At 46.7% G+C, this 24,628-nt stretch overlaps 1 protein-coding gene across 1 annotated transcript in view; it reads left to right on the top strand.

Moving 5' to 3' along the window:
• The window catches only part of DNM1 (dynamin 1), a 77,991-nt gene that overhangs the window by 36,241 nt on the left and 17,122 nt on the right, over positions 1-24,628 (top strand). Inside the window, exon 13 of the mRNA XM_070955673.1 lies at positions 24,482-24,591. Coding sequence (XP_070811774.1) covers positions 24,482-24,591 — 110 coding nt within the window. The remainder of the gene's footprint in view (positions 1-24,481; positions 24,592-24,628) is intronic.

Consider the following 24,628-nt stretch of genomic DNA (forward strand, 5'->3'; position numbering starts at 1 on the left):
TCTGAAAGTTGAAGCCCACAAGTCTTAAATTTGCCAAGGTTGGAAATCTCTCTTTTAGAGGTGAGTTGCCATCGGTTCGCCATCATGGGTATAGGGTCTCTTGCTTGAGCAGGGGGTTGGAGTAGAAGACCTCCAAGGTCCCTTCCCGCTCTATTCTGATCGATTGGATGATTGAGACTCTTCATAGACGTCTCCTTTTTTTTCCCTTTGCAGTTGCTTTATGTGAAAAACTTCTGTCCGTGTGTGCTGTTTTCTATGCATTTGTCTATAACAAAAACGCACGGACAATTTGCGTTGTTCAGGCTCACCAGGGATTCTGCAAGTTTGGGAGAGAGAAAATATAATACTTCCTTTCTCCTTGGCAAAATTCCTAGCTAGCATATCGCTGATAAATTAAATGGTGTCCCCCCCCATAAATCAGAGGCCGCCGTGATTTCTGTCTTTCGCCTTGGCTGAAATCGAGGCAGTTGTAAAAAGTGTTTTTCGTCGGCATTAAGTTTTCGTTCCCTGCCAGGAGAGCTTAAAAAAAAAATATTTTAGAGTAGACAGGCCTGACCGTCTAGCTTTGAGCATTTTGGGCAAATGGCAGCGGACGGCAATTTGACGTCAACGCAAAGGATGGTAAAGGGATTGTGCTAGAAAAGGAAGTATTGGAAGATCTTTTGAGAGTGGAGCAGCTGAGAGGTTAAGTCAATAAATAAAGGTACTCACGGAGGGTCAGATGTTTAGAGCACATCTGGAGGCCTAAAGTAACACGATTAGCGGAGAATATTTCCTCCTCATATATTTTGAACTATTTTTTTTTAAATATTTTTTAAAAATTTTTAAGACAGACAAACATTTAATACATCAATCCTCCCTTCCCTGTGACGCCTCGGTATTATCGTCTAGGCTTCTTTTCCATCTTCCATAAGTTTCTTCTATTTTCATATTCATATTCATCCAAACCATTCTAACATTTCATTTCTAAATCAATACTATAATCATCATTTGTACATAACTATAGTATCAATCATTTATATCTCTTTTCCAACCAGCTATAAAAATAATTCCATGCTTTAAAATATTCTGATTCCTCCTTATCTTTAATCATCAAAGTTAATCTATTCATTTCTGCACGGTCTAAATTTTTTTTTTATTACTTCTTCTTCCAAAGGTATTTTCTCTGATTTCCAGTTTTGAGCATACACAATTCTTGCAGCTGTTATTACATGTATAATCAAATATACATTTTCCTTATTAATTTTTTTGTGGAAAGATACCTAGTAGGAACAACTCTGGTTTATTTTGAACTAATTTCAGATGCTTGCTATTTATTGATTTTTTTCAAAGGGATTTTTCAAATTAAGCGATCATCCAACCCACTAAGTATGAAAACGCTTGTAAGCCTTAGACATAAAAGTTAATTCTTCCCAAATACGTTGGATTTCATTTACTATATTTTCTTTAAAAAGGTGCAAATCAAAAAGGATGGTTGGGCAGGGAGAGGGAAGCACAACAGTGTATGCACCAGTGATGGGTTCCTCCCGGTTCGGCCGAATCGGTAGCGGTGATGATATGACATCACCGAACCGGTTCTCTTTGTTTGGGAGCTGGGTCCTCCCACACCCCACTCCGCATTATTCTTACCTTTTATTTGGCCCCGCCCCCAATCTATTTGCTGCCTCCCGAGGCCAAGCTGATTGGCTAGAAGGAAAAAAAACTGTTTAAACTCTTGCCATGGGGCTTCAAAGGGCCGCCCTACAGCTGATCAGTGTTAAAAAGACAGTGTGGTGGTAGACCAGAGTGCTCGAAAAACAAATGGGTAGACCGGTGCCTCCAAAAACAAATGAGTAGACCGGTGCCTCCAAAAACAAATGGGCAGACCGGAACGCTCCAAGAACAAATGGGTAGACCGGTACAGCTCTGCAAGCAGTTAAAAGCCTGGTAGACCAGTACCTCTGCTAAATCCTAAGGAATTGTCACATGACCATCAAACCACGCCCACAAAATAAGCCACGCCCACAAAACCGGTTGTAAAAAAATTTAGAACCCACCCCTGGTACGCACGATATATATTCTCCCTTACGAAAGTATTTCAACTTGGTAACTCAAAAGGAAAGGTTAATTTGCAATAGAAGGAGAAAAGTTTGCTAGGGATATGAATTTTTCATGCGTTCATTATTCAGCCGGTTCGGACCGGAAATAGCGGAAATCGCTGGTGGGCCCACCCCAGCTCTATGCCATCCTATTTAGGCACATGTTGGAGGCTGGGCGCATGTGCAGAAGGCAGGCGCGTGCGCGAACAGGGATGCACACACGCACAAAACGAGTGTGAGTGTGGGCGGTGAACCGGTAGTAACATAATCTGAAACCGACCGCTGGGGAGGGTGATGACAGCTTCAAAGTATTTAACGGATAGGTGTTCTGATTATCTAAATCAGGGGTCAGCAACCCGGTGCTCTGGAGCTGCATGTGGCTCTTTCATCCCTCTTCTGCAGCTCCCTGTCGCCGGTCGGCTCCACAACTGATAAGACTTTCGGTTATGACAGGTATGTTCTGTCCCCGTCCCCACACACACACACAAACAGCCAGCCGGGGGTTAAAGAAGTACTCGGCACACACAAGGTTCGTTATCAGAAACTTGCCAGCAATACGATAACCGTCTGCCAAGTGCTTTACTACAAGAAGAGGGAGTGTTCCTCCACCAGATAACACCAACGAATACACACCGTTTTCAAAACAGTCCAGCTCAAACATGAAACCTTCAGCAGATTCAGGCGTTGTACAAAGTGACTAGCCAGAAGTTAGCTTTGTCCGTCACAGAGTCTAAATGGCCACCACACTCTCTTATATAGCCTGTGGGGTGTGGTCCAGTGACTCAGCTTAATCCCTGGCACGCCTCCTCATCTGCTGCAAACGTTTATCTCGCCTTCGTTGGTGTGGATCCAGGAACGACTTATCACCCTCATCGCTGTCATCGGAGACACCTGGCTCCTGGTCAATCTCCTCTCCCTCGGCAGACACCTGAGGCATTGCCAGAGAGGAGGGGCCTGGAGAGGGAGGCCTGGCTGGCTTCTCTCCTTCATGTTCGGAGCCTTCTTCCTCCGAAAAGATGGGCTCGGGGGTCGGAGCCACAACAAGGTAGAGGAAAAAGGACGCCGCGCTAGGAGGAGACTCTATGGTGGGGGAAACCGGATTTCCGGTCGGCTCCAGAATTGAATGGGGTGCTTTTGGTTAGGACCTTTGTGGCTCTTTGAGTTTTTAAGGTTGCCGACCCCTGATCTAAATATTTCCCAACCTTGGTGGCTTTTAATACGGGTGGGACTTCAACTCCCAGAATGATTCCCCAGCCGGCAGAATTCTGGGAGTTGAAGTCCAACTGTCTTCTTAAAGTCTCCAAGGTTGGGATGGAAACACTGCAATCGTTGATAGATGCCGTGGATTTTTCCACTAAGTTGGGTTGGAAAAAGATTCCCGCCAACCTCTGAGTTACGTAGTTATAATCCGGAGCCAAAATCGTCTGGAAGACACCGGTGGGAAAAGGCCGCACGATGCTTTTTTTTTTTGAGTCTGTTTGCACAGGATGATTGGTTTTTGAGTTCAACCTCTCTGGAGTTCCAAGCGGGTTTTTCTGGTTTAAGATTTCCAGATGTTTCTCCTCTCGGAGACTTTTGAAGGCCATCCAAAACCTTGGAAGGGGACTCAACTTCAAGAGACAATTCCTAAGATTAAATCGCTCCCTGCCATATTACTCTTTGCTGTTCTCCATCCCACCTTGACTAATATTGCCCGGCTGGTCTTGCCCGCTAAAATTTCCTGACCTGAACCTTCCTCCTCTTCTTCTCCTTTTCCTCTTCCTCCTCTTCCTCCTTTTCTTCTCTTCCTCCACCTCTTCTTCTCTTTCTCTTTCCCCTCCTCCCGCTCCCCTTCCTCTCCCTCCTCCTCCTTCTCCTCCTCCTCTTTTCTCCTCCTCCTCGTTTGCTTTTTCCTCCTCTTCATCCTCCTCTTCTTCCCTTCCTCTTCTTCTTTTCTCCTCCCCCTCCCCTGCTCCTCTTCCTTCTCCTCCTCTTCTTCTTCCTCTTCTTCCTCCTCTTCTCTTTCCCCTCTCCTCCTCTTCTTCCTCTTTCTCCTCCTCTTCCTCCTCCTCTTTTTCTCATCCTCCTCATCTTCTCCTCCTCCTCCTCTTCTCCCGCCTCTTCCTCTTCCTCCTCTTTTCTTTCTCCCCTCCCCTCCCCCTCTCTTCTCTTCCTCCTCCTGTTCCTCTCCTCCTCCCCCTCTTCTCTTTCTCCTCCTCCTCCCCCTTCTTCTCTTTCTCCTCCTCCCCCCTCCTCCTCCTCCTCCTCCTCCTTGCCAGCCCAAAAGCAAACATGCGTTTTAGATTTCAGATTGGCCTCCGCATCTGGATTCCAGAGGTGGCCCAAATCCTTCCCACCCACCCTATCCTTGACTGCAGTTGCTCAAAAGTGCCTGGAATGACTTCAGTTGAGTAGCGTAAACCGTTCTAACCACTTCCAGCTGTGGGGGGGGGGATTGGGAGAAAGAAGGGAAGGGGAGAATTGGGGCTCCCTTTAATCCTGGGGGGGGCCAAGGGGGAGGCTGCCGGGGGTGGGGGGAAGCCAGCTGTAGATGTCTTCAACTCCCATTCGATGGGGAGAGCCGGCTGAAAGAAAGCTGCTACCTGCCAGCCGAAATAATAAATAACAGCACAGAGACCCCTGGGCTGGTAGAGCAGGAAAGACCCTCAAAGAAAGGAATCTTTGTTTCCCCACCACAAGGAAAGGAAAGCGGTGTGTAGTTTGTGTGTTTCTCTTTCCTCTCCTCTTCCACATTTCCAGTAAAACCCCCTCACCCCTCCCTCTCAACAACATATCCAGGCATCCACCCTTTCCATAAATCCCCAGTCCTTCAGCCCCGGCCTTCCTAGCAAATATATATATTTTTTTTTGGGAAAAAAAAAGAAAGAAGCTAAAATGCTCTACTCTCCCTCCAGATGGAAGACTTTCGCTTCCGTCCAAATTTTGGAATGCTTATTGGCATTTGCCGATCTGTTTCTTGCAACGTTTAGGCGTTGTCGAAGGAAGATGTCAGACCCCCGGGGCTGACAAACTGGACAATTTCACACGAGTGGAGGCTAAACCATTTTTAACAGATTAACAGAGGTGGAAGGGACCTTGCAGGTCATCTAGTCCAACCCCCTGTCCAAGCAGAAGAGCCTACACCATTTCTGACAGATGGCAGTCCAGTTTCTTCTTGAAAGCTTCCAGGGATGAAGCTCTGTTCCATGGGTTGTTTGTTCTCATTGTCAGGAAATTTCTCCTTATTTCCAGGTTGAATCTCTCCTTGGATCAGTTTCCATCCATTATTCCTTGTCTGGCCTTCGGATGCATTGGAAAGTAGCTTGACCCCCTCCTCTCTGTGACAGCCCCCCCAAATTTTAGAAGACGGCTATCCTGTCTCCCCTGGTCCTTCTCTTCACTGGACTAGCCATGCCCAGTTCTTGCAACCGTTCATCGTATGTTTTAGCCTCCAGTCCCCTCATCATCCTGGTTGCTCTTCTCTGCTCTTTTTCTAGAGTCTCAACATCTTTTTTTTTATAGTGTGGTGACCAAAACTGGACGCAGTACTCCAGGTGTGGTCTTACTAAGGCTTTATAGAGTGGTATTAGTACCTCCCTTAATCTTGATCCTATACAGTGGTGGGTTTCAAAAATTTTTACTACCGGTTCTGTGGGTGTGACTTGGTGGGTGTGGCATGGCTTGGTGGGCATGGCAGGGGAAGGATACTGTAAAATCTCCATTCACACCCCACTCCAGGGGAAGGATACTGCAAAATCTCCATTCCCTCCCCACTCCAGGGGAAGGATACTGCATAATCTCCATTCCCACTCCACTTCAGGGGAAGGATACTGTAAAATCTCCATTCCCACCCCAATCCAGGGAAACGTTACTGCAAAATCCCCATTTCCTCCCGATCAGCTGGGACCTGGGAGGCAGAGAATAGATGGGGGCAGGGCCAGTCTATATTTTTACTACCGGTTCTCCGAACGACTCAAAATTTCTGCTACCGGTTCTCCAGAACTGGTCAGAATCTGCTGAAACCCACCTCTGATCCTATTAGTTGCGTACTTTTCTGTTCGTGTCATCAGATTAATTCCCAATGAATTAAAAGCTAAAAGGTGCTTCCTCTTTGGGTTCAAGAATTGACAGAATTGAGAATCAATATGGATTTTAAAAAGTCCCTTTTTTTTTTGAGGATGTTTGCTAAACCTCTGCCCTGCTTGCGTAGGTGATTCTCTTACGTGGTGGAATAGCTTTTTAAATGAAGCCAGCGTCTTTGTAGGGGGTTTTTTCCCCCCTCTTCAGGCACAACGCAAACCAAATTAGCCTTTTCTTGAGTTTTAAGTTCAACCTTCTCATCTCTCTTAGCATTCAACCGCCAATCAATAGCAATATTTTTCCTCTGTTGACAGAAGTCTCTTTCCAACCTCTGCCCACCGGGCCAAAGTTGGTATTTGTGTTGGCCAATCTTGGCACCCTAATGAGCCAATTGGGGAAAATTAAAAGCTTGGAATCCTCTTTTTTCCCTCTCCTTTGGCTGTCCTCATTCCCACTCTCTTCCTGCCTCTTATGTGGGGGTGGGAATTTTGCAGGGTCTTCCTGCACCCCATAGAGGAACCTCAACATTCAAGCTTCTTCTTCTTCTTCTTCTTCTTCTTCTTCTTCTTCTTCTTCTTCTTCTTCTTCTTCTTCTTCTTCTTCTTCTTCTTCTTCTTCTTCTTCTTCTTCTTCTTCTTCTCCTCCTCCTCCTTCTTCCTCCCCTCCCCTCCTTCCTTCTTCTCCTTCTCCTTCTCCTTCTCCTTCTCCTTCTCCTCCTATTATCTATTTTCTCCTCCTTCTTCTGGTCTTCCTCCTCTTTCTCTCTCTCTTCTTCCCCTTCTCCTTCTCCTTTTCTGCCATTATTATCTATTTTCTCCTCCTTCTGGTCTTCCTCTCTCTCTTCCTTTCTCTTCTTCCTCTCTCTTCCTTTCTCTCTCTCTTCTTCCCCTTCTTCTTTCCTGCCATTATCTATTATCTATTTTCTCCTCCTTCTTCTGGTCTTCCTCCTCTTTCTCTCCCTCTTCTCCTCCTCCTCCTCCTCTCTTCTCCTCCTCCTCCTCTCTCCTCCTCCTCCACCTCTGTTTTACACAGCTATAATCATTGCTCGCCCTCCTTAACTCTGCAAGTTAGTCTACCTCAATCAACAGTTTTTATTTTTTTCCCCCCTATTCATCCCTGACTTAAAAGTAGGATTTTAATTGAGGCATCTGCCTTCAATAAGCATCACCGATGGTCCTTTCTCAAACATTTTTTTTTCTAAAGAGGTGGCATCTTTTCTGGGGTCAGAGCTTGGAATAGCCAAAAAGGAAAACGAAAGTGGAGAGATGGAGGAAAACATTTGTAGCTCAGGGTTGAAACGATGGGTCCTTGGCACTCTCTAAGCTAGGTTGCTTACTTGCAGATGTATTACATGGCTAAGTAATATCAGTGCTAGACGAGAAGGGGCTTTGGGAGGGGGAAGAGGAGGAGGAGGAGGAGGAGGAGGACGAGGAGACGACTGAGGTCCTTGGTGCTCTCTGAGCTTGGTGGTTTCCTTGTGGACATTTCATTACCCAATTAGGTAGCATCATCAGTGCTAGAAGGGAATGCTGAGAGGAGGAGGAGGAGACGACAGAGACAACTTTGGGGTCTTGGTGCTTTCTGAGCTGGGTTGCTTCCTTACAGATGTTTCATTATCCAACTAGATAGGGGTTGGACTAGAAGACCTCCAAGGTCCCTTCCAACTCCGTCATTCTATTCTGTTCTATTCTATTCTATTCTATTCTATTCTATTCTATTCTATACTATTCTATACTATTCTATTCCAATTTCCTCTTCTCTTCTCTTCTCTTCTCTTCTCTTCTCTTCTCTTCTCTTCTCTTCTACTCTACTCTATTCTATTCTATTCTCTTCCAATTTCCTCTTCTCTTCTCTTCTCTTCTCTTCTCTTCTCTTCTCTTCTCTTCTCTTCTACTCTATTCTCTTCTATTCTATTCCAATTCCCTATTCTATTCTATTCTATTCTATTCTATTCTATTCTATTCTATTCTATTCTATTCCAGTTTCCTCTTCTCTTCTTTTCTCTTCTCTTCTCTTCCAATTTCCTCTTTTCTTTTCTCTTCTACTCTCTTCTATTCTATTCTATTCCAGTTTCCTCTTCTCTTCTCTTCTCTTCTCTTCTCTTCTCTTCTCTTCTCTTCTCTTCTACTCTATTCTATTCCAATTCCCTATTCTATTCTATTCTATTCTATTCTATTCTATTCTATTCTATTCTATTCTATTCTATTCTATTCTATTCTATTCTATTCTATTCTATTCCAGTTTCCTCTTCTCTTCTTTTCTCTTCTCTTCTCTTCCAATTTCCTCTTTTCTTTTCTCTTCTACTCTCTTCTATTCTATTCTATTCCAGTTTCCTCTTCTCTTCTCTTCTCTTCTTTTCTCTTCTCTTCTCTTCTCTTCCAATTTCCTCTTCTCTTCTCTTCTCTAGCATCATCAGAAAGTGGAAAGGTTTACACACTAACTAAACCAAAGGATAGTAAAAAAAAAAAAAAAAAAGGATCGATGTATATTTTTTTGAAGGACCGGGGAACATTCATTTTTTGGGGTGGGGGGACACATTTGGTTTGGGTCTCAATTTCTCCCGCTCACCCCACTGCAGAAAAGTTGGATCGGTTCGAAAAGAGACACATCTGGGGAACATTAGCGAAATACCAGCCGTTTCCCACAAAAACTGATTTCCCCCCCATCTCCTTTCTCTCCCCCTCCTCAACCTTCATTCTTAAAAAGCAGACATGAAATGCAAACGGGAGAGTAATTGGTCCCAGACAGGACGTGGAAGGATTTTCTCTCCCCACGGAGAAGTTAGAACCATGTGGGGGTGGAAAAATGACTCCCCGCTCAACCCCTGGATCCAAAACCCATCTTATTTTTGGAATTATTTCTGTTTTCTTTACCGCCCCCCCCCCCTTTCTCCAAGAGGTTTGATTTGTGGGCAGCCCATGGTAGGGTTGATCTGCCCTCTCCCCCCCCCATGATTTTAGGGGTTTGCAGTGAGAAATGCCTTCCTTAAGGCTCAGATTCCCAGCCAGCTGAAATCTATTCATGGTTTGGAGATATAAATGGGTCGGGGGGGGGGGTTTCACTGCCCCTCCCCAGGGGCCTGAATTACCAGGGGGGAGCTTGCTTTCAAGGTGAAGGTATGCCCGTGGTTATGATCTCTCTTAACAGAATAACTGAATTAGAAGGGACCTTGGAGGTCTTCTAGTCCAACCTCCTGCGCAGGCAAGAAATCCTATATCAGGGGTGAAATCCAGCAGGTTCTGGAGAACCGGTAGGGGAAATTTTGAGCAGTTAGGAGAACCGGCAAATACCACCTCTGGCTGGCCCCAGAGTGGGGAGGGAATGGAGATTTTGCAGTATCCTTCCCCCAGGAGCGGGGAGGGAATGGAGATTTGGCAGGAGCCTTCCCCTGGAGTGGGGTGGGAATGGGGATTTTGCAGTATCCTTCCCCTGGAGTGGGGTGGGAATGGAGATTTTGCAGCATCCTTTCCCCTGGAGTGGGGAGGGAATGTAGATTTTGCAGCATCCTTTCCCCTGGAGTGGGGAGGGAATGGAGGTTTTGCAGCATCCTTTCCCCTAGAGTGGGGAGGGAATGGAGATTTTGCAGCATCCTTCCCCTGGAGTAGGGTGGGAATGGGGATTTTGCAGTATCCTTTCCCCTGGAGTGGGGTGGGAGTGGGGATTTTGTAGTATCCTTACCCTGGAATGGAGTGGGAATGGGGATTTTGCAGTATCCTTCCCCTGGAGTGGGGTGGGAATGAGGATTTTGCAGTATCCTCCCCCTGCCACGCCCACCAAGCCATTCCCACAGAACCGGTAGTAAAAAAAATATGGATTTCACCCCTGGGTTACGCATGGTTTGATGGTTCAGTCTTTGAAAGTTGTACTCGGGAGAGTTGGAAAAATGTAGCTTTGACGGCTAGGCCTCCTGGGTTTTTACATTTGGAAATAAATGTAAGATTCCAAAGTAAGAAGACATAGACATTTAATAAATAACAGAAAAGCCCTTCCTTGCAGAGGGGAACTGCACGATTTAGGAAATGCAGAGGACCGTGTTATAAAGTTAGGACATCAAGTGGATCTCAATTGCTATTTTGTTGTTGTTGTTGCTGTTGTTGATATCTTCAACACACAGAAAAGCAAGATGATGGGTCGGGAGGGAAAAAGGATAACCGGAAGGAGGGGTGTGAGGGATTTCAAATAGAGAGAGAGAAGTTGGTTATGATTCTGGGGTCTTATCAGGGGTGGAGGAGTCCTCTTGAAGAGCAGCCGCTGGGAGAGACGGACAGGAATACGAATGCCATCCTGTTCCACTGATGGGTTTTGGTGATCCAGAAGGTTGGTCTTTACTAAGGTCCAGGAGATCTCTTGTGAGGTTAACTTGAAAAGGAACCGACCTCTTAGTCATATCCTAAACAAGAGCATCCATTTTATCTTCTGGGATTAAGGCTCCGTTGAACTGAAAGAGACTTATTTCTGGGTAGGCTCGTATACGATTTGTGATAGAAGAGGAGAAGCAACCAACTTACCGGCCTGTTAAATATTTTGGACTTTGTTTCTCCTCCGCTTTGACAGTGAGGCCACTCTAGGAATGCACGTCAAAACCTCTGAAACCTGATTGCGTGTGCCTTTTTTAAAAAAAACCAGGGCTTTTCATTATTCTAGATTTTAAAAATCTATTGATTAAATCTATTGATGAATAGAGTAGAGTGGAGTGGAGTGGAGTGGAGTGGAGTGGAGTGGAGTGGAGTGGAATGGAATGGAATGGAATGGAATGGAATGGAATAGAATAGAATAGAATAGAATAGAATAGAATAGAATAGAATAGAATAGAATAGAATAGAATAGAATAGAAATAATAGGGTAGGGTAGAATAGAATAGAATGGAATAGAATGGACTGGACTGGACTGGACTGGAATAGAATAGAATAGAATAGAATAGAATAGAATAGAATAGAATAGAATAGAATAGAATAGAATAGAATAGAATAGAATAGAATAGAATAGAATAGAATAGAATAGAATAGAATAGAATAGAATAGAATAACAGTTGGAAGGGACCTTGGAGGTCTTTTAGTCCAACCCCCTGCTTAGGCAGGAAACCCTACACCCCTTCAGACAAATGGTTATCCAACCTCTTCTTAAAAACTTCCAGTGTTGGAGCATTCTCAACTTCTGGAGGCAAGTTGTTCCACCAGTTAATTGTTCTAACTGCCAGGAAATTCCTCCTTAGTTCTAAGTTGCTTCTCTCCTTGATGAGTTTCCACCCATTGCTTCTTGTCCTGCCTTCAGGTGCTTTGGAGAATAGCTTGACTCCTTCTTCTTTGGGGCAGCCCCTGAGATATTGCAACACTGCTATCCTGTCTCCCCTAGTCCTTCTTTTCATCAAACTAGACATGCCCAGTTCCTGCAACCGTTCTTCATATGTTTCAGCCTCCAGTCCCCTAATCCTCTTTGTTGCTCTTCTCTGCACTCTTTCTAGAGTCTCCACATCTTTTTTACATCGTGGCGACCAAAACTGAATGCAGTATTCCAAGTGTGGCCTTACCAAGTTAAAATTAAAATTAAAAATGAATCAATCACGGAACGTTTCAAGGCGGGCATCATTTTGAAATCAGAAGGTCAAAGACATCTGTCCAAGTTTTGTTTCAAAGAAGACCAACGCACTTTCTATTATTTAAAGGATATCCAATCACTTTTTTTTTTTTTTAAAAAAAAAGGGAAATCAAAATCCAATTTATTCCAGGCAATTATAAAAAAAAAAAAAGAGAGAGAGAGAGAGAGAAGTCAAACCAAAGTTCATTCAAATCATCCCATATTTCTCTCCCCCAGGTTCTCAAGAGCCTTTCAGTCCATGCCGGTTCAGTTCTTTTGGCTTTTCTAGTCTCTTTATTATCTTTTTTAAAGAGAGAGAAGATCTTTAAGGGGAAGATTTCCCTGTTTAAATTAAAACAAGGGGACGTCTTGCCGTCCTACCTACCTTGAAGATCTTAGATACAAGGAGACCAGAAATCTGATTTGTTGATAAAGGCCCATAAAGAGGGCTGCCTTTATCTTAACATTGATGTCTACCTTCACTGGCCTCACACGACGAGAAGGTGCCTTCTGCAGATGTTTCCTTCAAGATATGCAAGCTTGAAGGGACTTGGGATCTTCTCCCTCTCATCCTTCTAGGTAGGACGGCAGATTTCACTGTAGCTTTGAAGATGGAGGCCTCTAAGACAGGACTGTTTGCTGTTTGCGTTAAAGCTTGCATTACTCCCAACCCACCCCAAGAAAGAACGAGAAGCATGAGAGATGCTAGAGATAGCAAAGTGACTTCTTATTAAAATAACTGTGGGTCTCTTCGGATGGATCCCCCCCCCATCCTACACTCCTCCCTCACTCGGGATAGCCAAGTAGACCTGAAGTCAACTCGGTTAAGAGCAATACAGAGTTGTCCTTAAGTTTCCCCTCCCGCCGATCTGCTTCCCTTCCTTTGTCCGTCCTTGAAAACCGTCGCGACTCACTACCCACGCATGCAATCCAGCTCTTTTGGAGGATGCTCAGCTGGAGCTGCGGCGTTGATGGTCTCCTTCTCCAACCGCACGACTCCGGGTGATGCAAGTCAACCCACCAAAACGAGTCAACAGATCCCATCCTTTTCCAATTCCACATTTTCTTTTTTCTTTTTTTCTTTGGCTTTCAACTCTTCTTCCCAACCGCATGGATTATCCTCCATATGTCTTTCTGCGTGTTTTTTTTTCCCCCGCCTCCTTCGTCTCCTTCCTCCTCCCTTTCTCTCTTCCTCTCTCGCCTCTTGTGCTGTCCCTCCATCTTCTAATCTTTAAATTTTTACAAACCCCACCACCACCACCGATGTCTATGGAGATTTTCAAGTCCCCTCCAGGTCATAGTTGTCCTAAAGGTGCTTTTTTTCCTCAGACTTTCTGGTTGTTCTTTGAAGACGTTTCACTTCATCCTCCAAGAAGCTTCTTCGGCTCTTGGCTTCAGCTCTTCTTCTTCAGAGCTGAAGAAGCTTCTCAGATAAGAAGTGAAACGTCTTCAAAGAAAAAAAAATGAGAAGTCCAGTTGTCTCTTGAAAAAAGGCAAGGGGTGGGAAACCTTGATATTTTCATCGACATCGCTGTGATCCTCCCAGGGCGTTCCCCCTGCTATCCCGAAAAGCTCCCAAATCTTTGGCCACGTTCTTCTACTTCTATCGATATGAATAAGCCAGAAGATTATCTCAATATATCTCAGGTTGAGCTCAAAGGGGATTCGAGAAACCTGGCTTTGGAGGAATGGAGAATCCACACGGCAGGAGAGAGAGAGAGAATAGAGGAACAAATGTTGAAAGACAACGAGACAAATTTGAGACAGGAGGACAGGGGTCTTGGGGGAAGCCGATATGTAGCCGTGATGTTCCTTGGCCAACGCCAACTTCTCATTTCTCCCCCATCCTGGCTTGGTGGCACCAGAAGCTGCTGCATATCCCAGCCCAGCCTAACCAATGTGCAGACTACTGTACAATTTCGTAGTCCTGAACAGGTAGTCCGAACACTGGGCAGACGGAGTGGATCTTCTCAGTCCAGATTTTTGACGGAGAACGGGAGCACTGGGTTCTCCTTCCCCCACCACAACCCCTTCTTTGCAAGAAACCAAGGGGTGGGTGGAGGGGGAGAAAGAGAGAGGTGTCAAAAATAGTCCTAGCGAAGTAGAAAAAGGGTAGAAGGGATAGAGAGAGAGAGATCAGATCTTGTATCCAGGATGAAGACTTACTTTGGCAACGAAGAAGTTTGAAGACGTGTGTGGATCTTTTCATCTTCAGCTCTTGAGATCTTCAGCCCTCTTCCTTCTCTAGATTCTTCTTCTTCTTCTTCTTCTTCTTCTTCTTCTTCTTCTTCTTCTTCTTCTTCTTCTTCTTCTTCTTCTTCTTCTTCTTCTTCTTCTTCTTCTTCTTCTTCTTCTTCTTCTCCTCCTCCTCCTCCTCCTCCTCCTTCGCCTTCTTTTTCTCTTCCTTCTCCTTCTCCTTCTTCTCCTCCTCCTCCTCCTTCTTCTCCTTCTCCTCCTCCTTCTTCTCTTCCTTCTTCTTTTCCTTCTCCTCCTTCTTCTTCTTCTTCTTCCTCCGTCTCCACCCAAGCTCCTAGAAGAATGCAACAGACAAATCAATTTTTTTAAAAAAATCCTTCCAATGAAACAAGCAAATAAATAAATTGCCAATTACGATGCGGTGGGGTTCCCAAAGGTAGACGGTGTTTCTTGGGCACCGTCAAGATTCCTGGTCTCTGGCCAATTCTTTTGGGCCCCCAACCATCCACATCACGGTTCCCCCCTCCCGCCCCAAAGCCTTGGGGTGTTTGGGGGGGATTTTGAGAGGAGGAGGGGGTTGTCCCGAAGAACCCCATTTCACTTGGCATCTCAAGCGGGCCGGTCAAGAGATCCCGCTGTTCGGTTCTCAAGCTGGCCACAAGGTTTGCTGACCCACCTTGGCCATTAGCCTGTGCCGTTCGCCTCTGGGCGACCACGCGAGCGATCTGCCTCCCCCTCCTTTGTGGCCTCCCAAGTGCCCCCACCCCCAGCATCTGGCGCACTCTTGCCTCCTCCCTTCCTCCAGCCTTTCGCACCCTCCCTCCCTCCTTCCTTCCCTCTTGCTTCTCCTCGGTTTCTCTGCCTGAATTGACGTGGCAGGACTTACTTGCCTCCAAGGAGGAGCTTGTCAATCGCCGAGAAGGTCAGAGTTCGAGAAGAACCAAGAGCCGTCTGGTGGAGAAGGGTGGTGGGAGGGTGGTGGGGGAGAGGAGAGAGAAAGCCTCCCCACCTTGGAGGGAGCCTTGAGGGATGTCGTCCTCCCCTTTTTGGTGCATAGCTTCCATGTAGTGTTTCCAGATGTTCCTTGGGCCATGCACTCTGCTTCCTCTCCAAGGCTGTCAGGGATAAAGGGGGCTTTATGTGTGATGCACAGACTCAACAGCGTGCGCCAGGGAGAGAGAGAGAGAGAGAGAGGCCAGGAGGGGAGAAGAGAGGGCGCCAATCAGCCAAAAAAACGGGAAAAGAAACCAAATAAATAAGAGACTCTGGAAGGATGCCGCCGTCGGTTCCCTTGCCCTCCGCTTGAGGACTGCTGGCTGGTTCCATCCTCCTCCTCGCATTCTTTTTTTTTTTTTTAATGCTCCTTGATGACTTCGGAGGAGGTGGGATTGGAAGACTGTTTAGCAGATTGAAACATGCTGGGACGGGAAGGAAGAAGAAAGAGGCCAATCGGTTCAGAAATATAGATCTGTTGAAGGTCAGCATGGCCTCCATGAGCAACATCTGGGTGTCGACAAGTTTCCCACCGCAGGGAAATATTTTGCGAGGAGAACTTTAGAGCAGACCGATAACCTTCCATAACTTACTTACTTTGTTGGATTCCCCAGTAGCTTTTGTGACAACAGGAGAATGTGCGTAGCTCACACGTAATCTCCTTTATTCCCTCAACCAAGCAGTTGAGAGCTTTCTCAGATGAGATCTAACTTTCTCCTCGCCCAAACTGAAAGACCTTCCTGAAGCCACGTGGAAGAGGGCAAGGCATGTCCATCCAGGACACACTTAAGAAGGCTCTTTTCTTTGGCTTGGCCCATAGGTTGGGTTGACCTTCTCTAAGATGGCCAACATTGAAAATGTTCTGGTTTGCCTTTCCAGCAGGCATCTCGCCTATTCTGGGCCAGGAATAAGTCCGTCCAGATACATTGTACTAGCAGATTCAGGGTCATCGCGTTCATCCGGTTCTTCTCGTTTATTTATGTATTTATTTATCTACTTTATATAGTCATCCATCTCATGAGTAAGTGACTCATTGCAGAGAAAGGGAAGAAAACTAGTCAACCCACCAGCATCCAAGAAGGGTGGATGTGTTTTTTTTCTTCTTCTTAGTGCGGTCATTATATTTCGCAACCTCCCATAAATCGGAGAGGGATGCCTTTCCCTTCCAGAGACCCACCCCCTCCTCTTGGGCCCACAGAGTCACTCGTTCTCTTTTGTGGAAGGACCAGAGGTGCTGTAGAATCTCCTGGGCTTCCTCGGAAGGGAGATGATCCGGCTTAGAATTTCAAAACAGGGAATTGGAGAGTTGGAATTCCCTGGTTTTGTTTTTTTTCTACCTCAGTTTATCAGCTTTCCAAAAGCCCGATGAAGATCTCAATCCTTATTATACCTCGTTCTTGGCTCCCTCCCTGGTATCTTCTGAAAGCAGCAGCTAACGTTTTCTTGAAGTTGGGAGGGACCTTGGAGATTTTCTAGTCCAACCCTCTGCTGAGACAGGACACCCTGTATCATTTCGTAGAGTAGAGTAGAGTAGAGTAGAGTAGAGTAGAGTAGAGTAGAGTAGAGTAGAATAGAATAGAATAGAATAGAATAGAATAGAATAGAATAGAATAGAATAGAATAGAATAGAATAGAATAGAATAGAATCTGGAAGGGACCTTGGAGGTCTTCTAGTCCAACCCCCTGCTTAGGCAGGAAACCCAACACCACTTCAGACAAATGATTGTCCAATCTCCTCTTAAAAACATCCAGTGTGGGAGCATTCACAACTTCTGGAGGCAAGTTGTTCCACTGGTTAACTGTTCCAACTGAAAGGAAATTCCTCCTTAGTTCTAAGTTGTTTCTCTCCTTGATTAGTTTCCATCCATTGCTTCCTGTCCTGCCCTCAGGTGCTTTGGAGAATAGCTTGACTCCCTCTTCTTTGGGGCAGCCCCTGAAATATTGGCTATTTCAGACAAATGGTTGTCCAACCTCTTCTTTAAAAACCCCCCAGTGTTGGTGCAACCACAATCTCTGGAGCCAAGTCATTCCACTGATTAATTGTTCTCACCATCAGGAACAATTAATCAGTGGAACGATTTCTGGAGGCTTAATCTGGAGACTTCTGGACCTCTTGACGTGGCCTCTTGGCCTTGCCTTGGCCATCTGGAGAGTTCTTCTGAATTGGACTTGGCCTGATTCTAACTGGAAAGACCTCTATGTGATATGAGATATGGTGGCATTCGGTGGTGGGTTTCAAATTTTTTTACTACCGATTCTATGGGTGTGGCTTGGTGGGCGTGGCTTGGTGGGCATGACAGGGGAAGGAAACTGTAAAATCTCCATTCCCTCCCCACTCCAGGGGAAGGTTACTGCAAAATCCCCATTTCCTCCCCACCAGCTGGGACTCGGGGAGGCAGAGTATAGACGGAGGTGGAGCCAGTCAGAATTTTTACTACCGGTTCTCCGAATTATTCAAAATTTCCACTACCGGTTCTCCAGAACTGGTCAGAACCTGCTGAAACCCATCTCTGGTGGCGTTCCTTGCGTAGAAGATCTTTAGATATGTAGAATAGATGGAAGTCCATTTTGGCCTCGGGAGCCCCTCTTGTATTCCGCAAATGCACCGTGGAGGAGCCCAGAAGTTACGTCCCTCCTCCTTCTTCTCGTTTCTTTTCGGTCCTTGGAGAGACACAAATCTCTTGGTCCTAGGAGACAACAACTCGCTTCGTCCAAATCATGACTTTCAGAACCTCCAAACGCTGGGACGCCTTCCTGTAGCATGAAAAATGAAGTGTGGCTTTTTGGTCCTAGGCCAAGAAGGGGGGGAAGTCTCCTCCCTTCTCCTTGGCCCTAATCCTGCCTGCAAACTCTCTCCCACCCCTCTCCATGCTTGGCGGGACTGCCCCACCACAGACATGCAGCCTGATTGCTAACACATGGGCAGAAGGCTGGCAGCCAGCTCCTTTGAAAAACCCCGGCCCCCTCCATAACTTTGCTTGCAACCGTCGCTCTCTCTCGTCTCCTCCGTTGTTAGGAAATGAAGTCAGAGCGTTGATATAAAACAGGCTGGGCTGAAAGGGGAGACCGGAGGGGCCAAGGGGGGGTTTGCAGAGAGGGGACGGGGGTGTGGGGCCCCCTCGGTGTGCCCAAAACTGGAATGGCGACACTGGAGCTTAAAAAAAGAAAAAGAAAAAGACAGCGAGCTTGATAGCAGAGCTGTTTGAGAGCTTCACCAGCTTCGGGTTAACCTTGAAGCTTTTGAAATCAATTCCCCTTGTCTCAAGAGTTTGTCCTGAGTTGTTTTAATCCAGACTAGGTGGCTCAGTGGTTAAGAGGCCGAGCTTGTCGATCAGAAAGGTCGGCAGTTCGGCGGTTCGAATCCCTAGTATGGATCTTCTGAGCGAGTAGGGGGTTGGACTAAATGACCTCCAAGGTCCCTTCCGACTCTGTTACTGTTCCAGACCAAACATGGGTATCTTCGCTGATGTTTTGAAGGCCACATGGTTTTTAAAAATCTTTTCTTTTATGTACACTGAGAGCAGATGCACAAAGACAAATTCCTTGTGTGTCCAATCACACTTGGCCAATAATGAAATCTATTCTATTCTACTCTTCTCTTCTCTTCTCTTCTCTTCTCTTCTTTTCGCTTTTCTCTTCTCTTCTCTTCTCTTCTCCTCTCCTCTCTTCCTCTCCTCTCCTCTCTTCCTCTCCTCTCCTCCCCCTCCTTAGATTTCACCCCTGATGCAACCCCCTCCAACCCAAAAAAACTTACATAAAATGCCTGTACAATCTGACTTTTTCCAAGCTTTGTGCATAAGGTCAAACCCCTCACTCAGTTACTTTTTAGAATAACAGAGTTCGAAGGGACCTTGGAGGTCTTCTAGTCCAACCTCCTGCTCAGGCAGGAAACCCTAGACCAGTGATGGCTAACCTTTTTACCGTCGCATGCCAAAAGCAGGGAGAGTGTGGGGTGGTTGCGCGCACGCATGTCCACACCCATAATTCTATGCGCCCTGCCCCACACGTATGCGTGCAGCCCCCCACTTTTGGCATGTGATGGCCTGGTGGGCCCGGTAGGCCTGTTTTTCACCCTCCCCAGTCTCCAGAGCCTGGGGAGGGCTAAAACAGCCTTCCCCACCCTCCCGGAGGTCAGAAACAGCCCGTTTGCTGACTTCCGGTGGGCCCAGAGGGCCCGAAAATCAGCTAGCCAGCAGGCGCATGCGTGCTGGAGCTCAGCTAGGGTAACGCTCGCGTGCCCACAAATATTTTATTTATTATTTATTTTATATCAAATTTATATACCGCCCTTCTCCCTGAGGACTCAGGGCGGTGTACAGCCAAATAAAAACATAAACTACAAACATTAAAATACTATTAAAAAGATATATATAAATTTGGCCCCGTAATTAAAAAACAATAACAAACCAATTAAAAACATTTGAAAGTGTTAAGCCAGCCCGGCTTGCTGAAAAAAGAAAGTTTTAAGGGCACGGCGGAAGGCACCGAGGTCTTGGATTCTCCTTATCTCTGGGGGCAGCTGGTTCCAGAGGGTAGGTGCCCCCACAGAGAAGGCCCTCCCCCTGGGGGTCACCAGCCTACATTGTTTGGCTGATGGCACCCCGAGGAGGCCCTCTCTGTGGGAGCGCACAGGTCGATGGGAGGCCGTCGGTAGCAGCAGGCGGTCTCGAAGATATCTAGGTCCTATGCCATGGAGCGCTTTAAAGGTGGTAACCAACACCTTGAAGCGCACCCGGAAGACCACTGGGAGCCAGTGCAGCTCACGCAGGAGACGTGTTGTATGGGAGCGCCATGCAGCTCCCGTAACTACCTGCGCGGCCGCATTCTGGACCAGTTGGAGCCTCCGAGTGCCCCTCAAGGGGAGCCCCATGTAGAGAGCGTTGCAGTAGTCCTGTGGCAAACGTGCCATAGGTTTCGCCATAACGGCCGTAGACCATTTCAGACAAAAGGTTATCCAACATCTTCTTAAAAACTTCCAGTGTTGGAGCATTCACAACTTCTGGAGGCAAGTTGTTCCACTGGTTAATTGTTCTGACTGTCAGGAAATTTCTCCTTAGTTCTAGGTTGCTTCTCTCCTTGATTAGTTTCCACCCATTGCTTCTTGTCCTGCCCTCAGGTGCTTTGGAGAATAGCTTGACTCCCTCTTCTTTAGGGCAGCCCCTGAGATACTGGACATTAGTTTTCCGCATTAATGGATGGATTACAAGCCATCAAGTCTTGATTGACTCTTAGTGGCTACACGCAGAGAGATTTTTCTTTGCGATGACATGTTTGTCTGTGGGGTTTTAATGCCCGGAAAGGAGAAAATTTCTTAAAAACAAAAACACGCGTTGATGGACACCGAAGCCTTCATGGACTTTTTCCCCATTAGCAACTGGGTGCAATTCCGTGAGGCTTTTGCTGTCTGCAAATTTCTCAGAGTTGGCTCGATTTGTTAGAAAGAAGCTTTCGGACACTGAGTTACCCCGCTGGCGGCTGGGTGGGCAAGCAAGCTGGGAAAGGGTTGGAATTAATCAGCGACGCGATGTTTAGTTTGGAGAAGAAGGAGAAAAAAAAAAATCGAAATGGGAAGTCGGCCGGCTGGGAAGCCAAATACCAGCGTTGCTGTTATTTTGAAGGACGCCTCTGGGCCTCCAGAAAATGAGAAGCAGAGAGGAGGAGGAGGTGGCAGGAGCCCAGATCTTGGCTTATGCAACCTCTTAGCTGCCAACCCAGAGGGGGAAAAAAAATTGACAAAGCCAAGATGTTAAAACATTTTCAACAGAGAAGAAACTCCTTTCATTTGTCTTCTGGAGCAGCGGTCACCAACTGGAGGTCCGTGGACCACTGGTGGTCCATGAGAAATTTTGGTGGTCCGCAGAAAAATTATTTGCATTTTTTATATTGCACTAAATTGGGGGTCCCTGGGCTGGATACGTGCAATGAACATTTGTGTTGCTGCAGAGAGTCTCCCACTTCGGGGTCTTTTTGTGCGGGTCGGAGGGGGGCAGAAATTCCGACTTGGGGTCTGCTTCAGCCTCCTGGTGTGGGGCTTTGGGCGAAGGCTGGAGGGAAGAGCCGCTGGTGGCGAAGAGCCGGAGGGCCTCGTTCCAGTGGGACTGCCTCATGGCCTGGAGCTGGCTGACGATCTCAGCCCGCTGAGCCTCCAGGCGCCAGTACCTGGCCTTGCACTCCCGCAGGTCTTCCCTCTGCGTGGAAAGCCTATGCTCCTAGTCCTCAGTGAGGTGCTTCTGCTGAGCCTCCTTCTCGGCCAGATCCAATTTGAACTGAGCAGGCTGTTTTGCCAACTCTTTCTCATGATGGCTGCTTAGCTCCAACATCTGCTTCCTGTTGTGAAGGTTGGAGACCCCCTGATTTTAGAGGACCCTCCTTTTCTGTGAAATGAGTTTGCAACACCTCATTTGGGTTCTCAATCATGGGGCAGACCAAGTTGGAGCTGCCCCGAAGCTCAGCTGAATGTTTGGGGTTTTGGAGACACTTCTGAGCAGGGAGACGCCCACCAGATTGGTCCTGGGAGAGGAAGACGTAACCCCCACCCCGTCCTCTTAGAGAGGGAGATAAACTGTTTGAGATAACCACGATAGAAGAAATCTTTGTACGATGCAAATAAGGGAAATAGCTTTGGACAAATCTCTCGAGTTGCTTTCTCCGTCTTCCTTCTCTTTCCAACCTCCAGTTCAACGCAATTGTTCTGACTTAGGCTTCCTTAGAAAGCATGAAGCAATGTCTTAATTCCGGTCAAACCTCTTTTAATTAAACGACTGTGAATTATTGTCATTCACAATCAAGAAGGCAAACAGTCTTTCAAAGGAATGTTTATCAACACCCACCGTATCTCACTTGGAACGCTGCCAGAGAACCAATTTCCAAATGCAGGGCAAGGCCAAACTGGGCACAGAGTCTATTAGAGTCACAAACAGAACTTTCCAATCTTGAATTGATCAAATGAACTAATTGCTTCCTGCAAAAGCCCACATCCCGTTCGCTCCTCTGGGAGGGGCCAATTATCTCCAAGGTGTGGTCTTACTCCCGAGTCGACCCTGCTTTCTTAATCGTTCTTGTCTTCTGGCAGCTCTGCGCATGCGCACACTGGAAATGGGCTCCAGCTGCTTCTCTGCCTCGCTGCTGTCTATTTCCCTCTCTGCCTCCAACGCAGAGCCCACGTCCGAGCTTTCCCAAGCCCCCAGGACTGGCCCAAGTTCCTCCCCAACCTCCTCACTGTCCGACACAGCTCTGCTGGCTGCCGGCAGGCCGCAATAGCGATTACCATTTTTTTAATGTACATTTTATTCAAGTCTTGGTTCTCTTGTATTTCTGTATGATTTCTCATCTCGGTAACGCATTCTCCTCGGTGTAAAGTCCTTCCTACTAATCAAATTATTTTATATTTGGGCTTCAGATCTATGCACCACAATGACCAGAGCAGCCTGGTCCCTTCTAGGAGTAGAGGCTCCATAGCCCTCAGCCCCATTTCCAAGATTTAAGGGGTCACGGCCCCTAAGATCTGGAAGAGACTTGGAAACCTGACTCTGGGGAGGGGTGGGAGGTGGTGGTGGGGGATTAGCAAAACAAGGCGTCCATTTTTCCATGCTCACGCTCTCTTTTTGGGGAGCTTCCGTTGCAGAAGTCGCATCTTTTAAAACGGCAGAAGGAAAAATTCCTGGTGACTCTTAAAATTAAAATGCAATCAAGGCGGATTTGGGGGCACGCCCTCTTTTTGGGGCCACGGCATACTTGGAGGCTTTTTAATGGAGGAGTAGACAAGCTCATGGCCAGCAGGACTACCTTAAGCTGGGGGCCACCATTCCGAACGGAGTCTCTTGAGACTCGTTTGGGCGTCTTATGTGGTTTTTCTTCTTCGTTCCATTCATTTTCCTGCTGTGAGCAACCGCAGCTCTTCATTTTTTCCAGTCAAGGCCCGTGATGCATAAAACACCCTGCCAAGAGTTGATTCCTGGAGTCCAGGAGGGTCTTTGTAGAAGAAGAGGTCCCCCTTTAGGATACTTGCAATAGTGCTCGGATTCTCTTAATCAGAAGAAAGAGTCAGGGTTCCACGTAATACATCCATGGCAACTAAACCTGCGAAGCAAGTACCGTGTTTTCCCGAAAATAAGACACTCTCTTATGCTTTTTTGAACTCCGAAATAAGCGCTTGGCCTTATTTTCGGGGAGGTCTTATTATTTTGGGGCGCGTGGAGCAAGACGGGGCTCCTCTTGCCGTCTTACCTGATTTCCAGCTCTGTCTCCCTAACCCTAACCAGAGGAAATGGCGGGGACCACCTGTGCATGCGTTTAAATATTTTTGGGGAGGGCTTATTTTCAGGGAGGGCTTATTTTAGCACTCAAAAGCCCGATTGGTCTTATTATCAGGGGATGTCTTATTTTCGGGGAAACACTGTAGGTGTCAGACTTGGATGCTATCTCAAAATAAAATGAATTTCCAAACTGCCAATCTTTAAGGAAATCTTTTCTTTAATTGAGCACAGCCACCGGATCATGACTCGATGCGGACAAGACTGACCTTTTGCCCCCCAATCCCTTCCTTTCCGATCCCCAAATCTCTGCTTCTCATTGGCTATCTTCCAAGTCATTCTTCAGACTTCTTGTCTCGTCATTTCCCAGGAATGTCTCCCCCCTTCATTTCCACGACAACTCGACATCAAAGGGATTTAGCTGGCAAAAGTTCAGAGTTTATCTCTCTCTCTCTCTCTGCTCTCTATGCCAGCATCGAAACGCTGACAGTAGGTTCTTCAAAGAATAGCTTTATTGCTTATCTCATATTGGCACAGTTCTGGTGAAAACCGACTCTGAAAGTTCCTGTGGTTTTCCCCTAATTAAAAGTAAAAGGTTTTCCTCTTCCCCAAACAATCAGTCACGTGGTCCAATCAAGGTGCCGTCCTGGTAACGTCACTCCTCCTCTCATTGTGTTCTGACCTAAGCTTCCTGATATAGTAAAAAGCTGACTGGGAGTCAAAGTCCACAAGTCTTCAAAGTTGAGAAGGTTGGACATCTCTGAACTACAGCATCATCCCCCAGAAGGAGAAACTAGGGAAGGATGACATTTAATAATAATAATTTATTTCTATACCACCCTTCTCCCAAAGGACATGAATTAGACTCTTGCAAACTTCTTTTTCCAAGACTTTTGGTAAATGCACAGAAGGGGCCAGAGGGAAAAGACCCCGATATGACCTCCGAACTGGTGGGCTACCATGTTTGGGACCACAGCAGCCCGAATCAACCAAGAGATAAGGAGAGGTATAGAATGTCAGCTTTGAGATGACATGTGGTCCATGCAGAGATGTATCCAGCCGGTTCGGACCGATTTGCCCGAACTGGTAGCAGCCCTGGCTATATGCCATCCTGTTTAGGCATGTTTTTGAGACTGGGCGCATGCGTGGAAGGCGTGCGCGCCAGCTAAACATATGCGCAGAAGGCCAGGCACCAGCTAAGCGCATGCGCGGAAGGCCAGGCGCAAGTGTGGGCAGGGCGCGTGCAAGCAAAGCAAGGCACTCACATTTGTGAACCGGTAGGGAAAGTAAGTGAATACTACTCCTGGGTTCATGGCTTTTGTCTTCTAGGAGAAAGAAAAGAAGTACATGCTGCCGGTAGACAACTTGAAGGTGCGAGACATTGAGAAAGGTTTCATGTCCAGCAAGTACATCTTTGCCCTCTTCAACACGGAGCAAAGGTAGGATCTTCTTCTGGCCCGGCTCAAGAGGATGACC

This window comes from Pituophis catenifer, unplaced genomic scaffold (assembly GCF_029215685.1).
Source record: "Pituophis catenifer annectens isolate HBS135680 unplaced genomic scaffold, rPitCat1.0.hap2 SCAF_17, whole genome shotgun sequence".
NCBI lineage: Eukaryota > Metazoa > Chordata > Lepidosauria > Squamata > Colubridae > Pituophis > Pituophis catenifer.